Raw genomic sequence first — 8,758 nt, forward strand, 5'->3', positions numbered from 1 at the left:
CAAACCTGGTCCTCTACGTGAAGGCTGAATCTCTTCGGAGAAAATCACCTGCACGAGAAAACGATCATCGAAGGTCGATGTGTATAGTACTTTCCAGTCAGGATACAATTGAACTATGACCCTAACGACCTCCTGCGTCTGCCATAAATTGGACAGGCAAGGAGGCCGGAAATTAAGTCTGCGTTACCATCGTTCGAGTGCATATGCACCAGCCAAAGAAACTGATATCAAAATTTGCCTTTCAACCCTTAAAATCATGACAAACGAAGGTCACATCAAACAAACAATATTATCACTTCGCACGATAACATGCTATCGTTACTGGTCACTGAGTTTGCTTTGATCATATAAAAGTTCAGTACACAACGAAGGTGTTCCACTTCTGTTTTCTGCAGGTTGGCCTTCTTCAGAAACGCATTGCATTACTTACCGGAAGAGGAAACGAGTACGGACAAGTGGACGGATCGATTTCTGCTGTACAGAATCGGAGACCAGAAATAAAATCGGAAATCCCCAATGCACCACAACCCATGTCCCGTTTACATTCGCCAAAAACGAATAGTGGTGACCATTTGGTTGACTGGAATGAGTTACAAGTCGACCTCACTCCGTCAAAAGGCCAGTACTCATGCGATTTACGGAGATCTACAGAAGTTGCGGAAGGTAAACCTGTGGCAACCAACCGATCGCGGGGAATAGCGATATAGACCTGCCCCCGGAAAAATCCTAGTTGCACATAATTGGGATGAAGAACCAATGCTCAAACGGGATATATCACGAATGTTTGATTCAGACTTCTATTCGATTCGTATATACACTTGAATTCTACTGTACAAGTTGGTCGGAAAAATAAAAACAAAGAGGAGCTGGAGATGTACGCATCATTACCATGTGAATGGGTTCAATGCTCAAAATGTAACATCAGGAAATGAAAGGGGAAGGTAGTTCATATTTTCTTTTTCTTAGATTTTTTGACAGCACCTGATACTGCCAGAAGGGCTGGTGCCAATCGCGGTGACTGGTGCATTACAGGGGGGAAGTCTATTGATTTAACTGGCTGCTTGTCAGAAAGTGCAGAATTAGGGCGAGACCGAAATGGGTCAAGCTGCTTGGAGAGTGGATCCTTGGTAGGCTCTCGCTTTCGTTTCTTCGAATGTACCAGTTGACGACGACTGAGGGGTTTCGGATTTTGGAACGATGTCAATGAGGATGGAATATTAGAAGAAACTGATGGGTTTTCAGAAGTAACCAGCTGGACGAAGGTCTCTTCCGGTATTGGATCTTTCGACAATGAAATGATAATAGCAGATTCCTCCTGTTGAGAAAATAACAGCGGAAGTTGAATAGAGTTGCTAAAATGACACTTTAATTCTTGATATCAGTCAGCGTCAAAGATCAGTGATCAAAACAAAACATTTCAGAAGCTGTTATGCGCCATACTCCCAAGCAACATGACTTGAACACAGTATGGAAAATAATGGGTTTTTAACCAGTGAGAATGTACTGGAGGCGAATACATGGATATATGGTGCAAGAATGGTACGCAAAATTGCAAAGTATGACAATGATGACGCTAAATACTAGTGTCGATGTCTCATACAAACTGGATGGCGCATTTGAACTGGCCTCAAGGGTAGGGCTCACAAACACGCGCCAATCTGAGTAACTACTACACACGACAGAAAAACTGATGACCAAAACGAAAGATTGTCGGTGAAATGACTTTGAATGCCATATAGGACAGTTGACGTCCAGAAACGAAGGCCAGGACCAGTGACACATCTACTTGCAGGCGGGTACGGCTAGCAGGGGTAGCTAATCGGTCAAGCATTCGTGGATTCACGACAGTAAATGGAGCGATCTGTGGTGGGACACATTTCAGTCTAACCCCCACCTAGTGTACAAAATGGCGAATCACGGACCGGTATCCGTAGTCTATACCAAGTAATTGTGCGACAAGATGAAATGAGGAATCCTCGGGCATTTGGTAGATATTTCAGAGAGGTAGCTCGTGTTGGCCGTCATAAGTTAATCAGAAAAATTTGGAAAAAAGTGTTTAAATACGTGGCGGGGAGTTGGATCGTTGGTTATGTGTAGTGCAACGACTACCAATGATAATGTTTTCGTGCCCAACTCAGCGGAGCAAGCAGATGGGCTTTGAAGAAGTTTAAATACATCTGAGCACTGTTAGTAGGAATGGTATCCTGGGATGAAGTTCATGTGGCTTGAGATATGGCTGCGAATCGATATCAGTGTGGTACAAATTATCAGCTCTCGTCCTGATCACCTAGAACCGTCAGAAGTACGACCGAATGACTCTGCTCCAATTCATTCCTTGTTTCTAATTCTCATAAGGATTACTTAAAATAAGTTATTGTTGCACGACAAAAAGCAGTCAGTTTTTAACAGAACAGAGTGGTAATTCACCAACCGAACAAGAATCTCTTTGAAAAACCACTTTTAGGAGTACCCAGCTCCTTTGGGTGGCATCATAACGGATAGTGGTGCCCTGAACCTGTTGCTTAGTTCAGTCCATGTGATAATTCTGCTGGAAAATTTTTGGTATTAGGGGCAGTTAAGTTAACGCTGTATTTACAGTCGTCATGAAGGAACTGGAAAGGACAGATGCAGGGCTACTTGGATTTGAAGATGTCAATTATGAACATTACGCATAGATAGGATAGTGGCCCTGTGCAAGCAGAAGCACGAGCTTCTAGGTAGCTAGCATCCAAGTTAGTAGGGATAGGTAAACTGATGAGATCAGTGTTGATGCATCAAACACGACATGACAGGTTAACCTTGGATGGTTCCAGCGTCAGAAGTGACAGGAGGGCGAGTCTGATAAGGCAACCATACACTTTAATCCGGCAGAATTCACCCCCAGTAAAAATATTTGCGGCGAAATTGTAGGAACGGTGTACACTGCTGACTGTGAGCAATACAAGACGGCTATTCTGAAATAGTAAACCCTGTGGCCCAATCCTTGGTAATGTGAAAAAGTATATCCGGATATAATATTTGTCTACAAGGTATAAAAGTCAGTAGACTTTACTCGGGCTGCTTGTTCCCGGTGATCGACCGGGGGGATCTATAAGGATTTCATACACACCTGGTATACAGCAAGGTATAGTAGCAGCTAAACAGACAGTCGACCAGGATTTGAAGGGTGCCTTGAAGAACTGAGACATTTAAGAAAAAAGTCAAGGATTCTGTGCACTATATATTCTTCGAATAAACCTCTGCAGCTCTATCGCACAGTGAATCTGTTCGGGGGCCAGTCGTCCCTAATAACCGAACAGCACATCATTTAGACGGATGTGTCACGTGCAGGACACGGGCCAAACGAAGGCATGCCCTGATTGGTCAGAATGCCAGCCGATCCGAGTCAAGCACCTGTGACTCGACGCTTCTCGCCCCCTCACGGAGATTCTGGCACGACCTTGTGGAACACTCTGTGACTACCATATAAATACAGCTGTAATAATTTTCCCTTGTCTCCAGAAAGGGCTGTGTAGAACTACCGTGCATCAGTCTATAAACAAGCCGCTCACAGTCTCATTTCCGACATGATAAGAAATCATACTTTCCCGCTCTAGAGAGATTTGCTGTTCCGATTTGCGAATCGGAACTATCCATCAAATCCCAGGGATGAATTTAATTCACAAGAATATCCACTTCCCTGGAATGACCTGTTCCTCACCCTCCTGAAGGAGATGATGACGGAATGACAGAAGCTGACACACCTACATGATAAACAACCGAACGAACAGGCGGAAGCGCCCATCTATTAGAATTTGGGATATTAGACAAACATTGCAAAATTAGAAAACGCCTTACCAGCACATAAGTCACCATCGTATCTCGATCCACACAGTTTCGCTTTACGGTGCTGATTTTTGTTAGCTGATACAACTGAGTAATCGGCTCATCTTTAAGAACATTGAAAAATGGAGGTGAATCTGGGGTCTGCTTGGAAGAACTAAGGACGATTTGTTTGAAACGCTCCGCGCATGCGACAGTTTTTGCGACACCCCCCGCCGTGCTCTTCCAAATAACCTAAAAGGCAAGGACGAACGAATGAATGACATTAGGTGGTGCTTGGCGAAGAAACGCATAAATTCACTCTGAGATAAAGAACGGGTGAGGGGTACTGATTTTCTATGTGGCAACTCTATGTGTTAACCTCTTAATCCCGGAAAAAACATCAGAAATTTACTGGAAGCCGTAGCTCAAGACGGAAGTTGCGCCTAGTAATGACCTGTTAACTGAAGAGACTTAATTAGATGGCATGTGGCTACTAGACCTCAGCCCAACACACGGTACCATAAAACACAAATCGCCTGGGCAGGGTCACTGTTAGTCAAATGTTCTAACACTATGCCCACGTCCTTCATCTGACATGGTTACGCCACTTCTAGTTAGATTCGGACAACGAACGATGCCCTTGAAATTTGCTAGTATATTTAGTGCCCTTTGTTCTTCTTCTTGTCGCATTGCAGTCCACTGATTCTACCACAACCAGTGGGTTCGCCGGGGTTGTTGTCTATCATTCCTTTCCTGTTTGTCACTGAAATAGTCATTCAATGTGCGTTCAAAAGGATAGGATATCTAGTAGCCTGAAATGGCGTTCGAAGAAGGGTTGCTACACTTGGATTATGTGGACATTTTCATCCTTTCCAACAATCACAAGTCTGCTTGATCCACTCTAAATACAATGAAGAGGAAAAAGTGGTTCACTGTTTTAGTATGCGTTTTGCACTTCCGACGCGCGTTTGCCTATGTGGTATTTACTTTTCGTGTGCAGCGTGTACACAGTGAACTTACCTATGCTACTACTTAGTAAAAAAGTAGTCACTGAAGCTGCAAGTAAAATCCATCAGGTCAAGCTGGTTAGGACATACACTAAACAGACGCAACCACTTTGTACCGAGGAAGGTACTTTTTATCCATAAGCCACGCTGAAAAAGCGATGACATAAAATGAGTAAAATGAAACCGGCTGCAATCAAGTTGGGCGATGGATCATCGAAACTTTTTGGTGAACGTTCAAGTGATTTTCGCTTTGCGTGGCTAGCAATCACGCAAAACATTCTACTTGACCTACAGTAGCGGTGTTCATACTGTCACATTCTTCATGGACTGAACAGCAACACATCACCTATCGCTGTAGACTGAGTCGATGTTAGATGGGTATCACAAAGGACTCTGGACAACACTAAATGACCAGTAATCACTCCGAAATGGTGCACAGATGTCATAATCTGCTAACAATTCTTGATTATTTTTCTAGTTATACAGCTCATAAAGACTCATAAGTCCCCATCTATCAGATCATCAGAATTGTACGTAATTGTTCATGTGCAATTAGTTTGCAGGCCTTATGGTGTAATAGGACATAAGATGAGTAAATTATCTGTTGTTGACATACTACGATAGTCTTGAGGTGCCTACATCTCACTCATTTATATCAATAACCTGGGAGCAACCACCTCTTTCAGAATCCAGCCAAACACGGGGATCGCGTGAACTTCGTCTTGGAAGCCGATCCCACCGATAGTACCCAGACTTTTCCCATTCAACTTCACACCTGTCTGTCATGCCAAAAGTTGACCACCTGTCTGCTTACGTCACTCTGAATTGGGCATGCAAAGCAGCACTTTTCCACAAACGATGATTTGGCATGCGCAACACATGACAAAACCGCAGCAGCTTTTGGTGCAGGACACACTCATCAACTAAAGTCTGCTGCACAAACAAAAATCGTTTTCTAACTGTCCCCTCAAGGATTCGCCAAAATCACTCTACATGAACTATGGTTCTGAGACAACGGCTGGCGAAGAACAGAAGACGTCTCAATTCCGCTGCTCGCAGAGGGTACGCGTCAGTCATTTAACAAAAACCCTGTAGTGTAGCCTGGTGCACGTGTGTCTGGAGACTGAAGGATGCGTCACTTTGTCAAAAGTCAACAAACGCTATCCAAGCCTTAAAGATTCCTGCATTAACCTCATCTGTCACATTAGACCATTAGAGACAGCAACATCAATGTTGACACTGACGCCTCATTGCTGTATAACCACAGAGTTTATTTAGTTAAATTAAAAGCCATAAAATGATAACAGTGAGTAAGGGAGAGACCTGGTGCTGATCTAACAAAAGCATTCTGGAGTGCCTACACCTCCAAGCGCTCAATCGGACAATGTGGAAAGAAACTGAAGGCATGAACGCCATTTTCATCGATCAGCCGCCAAAACCAACTAAACTCTCCATGTTCTTTTTCAGACTTTCCTGACAAGTCATACATTGTCCACCTCGCGGTTCGTACCATTCTAAAGGAGGCAAGGGGAACAGTCGTCTCGATAGGAAATGTTTCCGCATGCGCAGCACACGATCGAGTCATCGTAGTTGGGGGCGCTGGATTTTTTCACCGACTGAAGTACCTGCTGCTCAACAAACCAACAATTACCTTGTTAGGCATTCGTGCACACCATCCGACATCAGCTACGCTTCTGACATATCACCTAATTATTCCGTACCGATAAGGTTTTCGTCAGCACCAATGCTTCGAATACCCTCCAGCGTCTGTCTAATTATCTAGTCGATAACGAGGCTGAATGGAGAAAGTGGGCATTCTTGACGGACACCACTTTTTGTACGGAGGCTTTTGGAGGGGTTCCAATATATTCCCACAGGACGGGAAGTTTGAGAATACGAAGCATTCTTTGCTGACTAAAAATTAGTAAGTAGAACGGAGAGGCCAGTTAGAAGCACACCACTGTTCAATGCCGACACTTCATTGCCGTACAGCTATAAATTATTTAAGTTCTATTGTAGAGAACTCGTTTGGCGGTTTTTAGCTCCACGTGCGTTACAACCAGGCTGGGGCCATTCAACAGAACAAATGTAATGCGGAACGAAGATCTGCAGTGACTCACTTTCCTGCAGCAAGGACGTTTGAAAGAATTCACAGCAAAAGGGATTAAATTGGACAGCTTGCTCCCCGCATTCACATTCATTCTCAAATCCGCGGCGTCCGTATTTCGACTCCTGTCAAGCGTATGACCCTCGTTCTGTATCATCTGATAAAATCTGCGAGGGAAAGGTTTCAGGGGGGTACTGACGGCAGGCACTAGTGACCAGTTGGCGCGTATTCCAAGTTCGAATCACTCGTTGTGTATAGGATCTAAACAGGAAAAAGTAACGAAGGGTCGCTTTGAGGTTATTTATAAAGATTTGCTCTCAATATTAGGCAATTTAATTTTCCCAGGAGACCCCAGTGAATCTAATCTGAACCAAAATTGCCAAACGAATGGGTTGCACAACGCCACCTTGGGATATCGCACTATAATTTATTGAACGGACACTGGCCGTGGTCTGCCGGAGAGATCTCAGCAACCTTATGGGCAGTGTTCCATTGATAGACATGTATAGGTAGCGCCATTCCGGTGCCTAACCTCCATGCCACCCGGCGGTTGAACGAGGGCCGGGATACTGCCAGGTGGATGAAGCTTAGACACGAGAAGTCTAGATGAACAGGTTAGGTTCGAACTACGGACCTCCGGGCCAAAAATTTGCCCTCTAACCACTGAAACACCTCGTGCCTTCAACAGAAAGGTTGAAAGTAAATAGGGAGCCGCCTTCAGTCTCAGAAGTGTCCGAATGTATTTCTCTACTCAAGCGTCATCGTGCTGCTGGTCCTGACGACCTGCTCTTTTCAAGGATGGTGATGGATTCCTCAGTCACTGCCTGTCTAGCCTATTTGGGTCTATCTGGGAGAAGGAGACCATCCTAGACAACTGGGGTGGATTCGATAGTGGGCCCATTTTCAAAAAGAGCACTCACAGTGAATGCAGCAACCACAGAGGTGTTAGTTTGACGCCTGTTGTGAGAATCAAGCGGGATTACGACCGTTGACCACATCTCCGTCAGGTGTTAGAGCAACGCCACATGTACGGACGACCCACAATCCTGGTATTCCTTAACTTCAGGAGTGCGTTTGATTCTGTCGATCAATCAGTGCTGTTAACTACACTTGTTCAACAGTGTATGCCCCAGAAGTTTGTAAACATAATCCGATCTCTATATTCACATACTTCTGGGCGGGTGAGAGTGTATGGTGAGCTCTCCAAAAGCTTACCTACAAAAAGTGGTGTCGGACAAGGATGTCCACTCTCTCCATTCTTGTTCAACTTCGTAATTGATGAAATAATGAGGTGAACACTGAACTGTCTTCGAAACCTCGGTGTTCAAATTGTTGCTGGCGAGAGCCTTGTCGATCTGGAGTACGCAGATGATATCGCCCTCAACTTTGAAAACCATAGCGAAGCACAAGTCCTGTTGAATAGAGTGACCACCATCATACCATCATTTGGCATGCGCCTTCAAAGTGCAAAGTGCTGCTTCAGAACGAGCCATCTGCGATCATATCCCTTACAATTCAAGGAGAACCACTGGAGATTGTGGAAAACTTTACGTACCTCGGTAGTTGTATTAGCTCTGACGGAAGTGTGTCTGATGAGGTCAGTGCAAGAATCTCAATGGCTCGAATCACGTTTGCTAATTTGCGTCACTTCTGGCGTCAGGTTTTCGACCACCGATGCCTCAGAAGCGTGGCTGGTTTCGGATGGCGTCAGCGTGTCAGTAACGAGGCGGTTAGAAAACAGGTATTTGGTTGTGCTGCAGGCACCTCAATCCGGGAAAACATCCAGCATCATCGACTACGATGGCTCGGTCATGTTCTACGCATGCCGAAACACCGTCTA

General features: G+C 44.7%; 2 protein-coding genes across 2 annotated transcripts in view; one reads left to right on the forward strand and one right to left on the reverse strand.

The window, feature by feature from the left end:
* Positions 1–1,409, forward strand: part of T265_03202 (hypothetical protein) — a gene marked incomplete at both ends in the record, with an annotated part of 40,611 nt that extends 39,202 nt beyond the window's left edge. The window contains one exon of the mRNA XM_009167621.1: positions 396–1,409. Within this exon, the coding sequence (XP_009165885.1) occupies positions 396–707 (312 nt within the window). The remainder of the gene's footprint in view (positions 1–395) is intronic.
* Positions 392–8,758, reverse strand: part of T265_03203 (hypothetical protein) — a gene marked incomplete at both ends in the record, with an annotated part of 9,658 nt that continues 1,291 nt past the window's right edge. The window contains 4 exons of the mRNA XM_009167622.1: positions 392–1,315; positions 3,838–4,056; positions 6,932–7,085; positions 8,134–8,330. Coding sequence (XP_009165886.1) covers positions 947–1,315; positions 3,838–4,056; positions 6,932–7,085; positions 8,134–8,330 — 939 coding nt within the window. The remainder of the gene's footprint in view (positions 1,316–3,837; positions 4,057–6,931; positions 7,086–8,133; positions 8,331–8,758) is intronic.

The sequence above is a fragment of the Opisthorchis viverrini genome (assembly GCF_000715545.1).
Source record: "Opisthorchis viverrini unplaced genomic scaffold opera_v5_44, whole genome shotgun sequence".
Classification (NCBI taxonomy): domain Eukaryota; kingdom Metazoa; phylum Platyhelminthes; class Trematoda; order Opisthorchiida; family Opisthorchiidae; genus Opisthorchis; species Opisthorchis viverrini.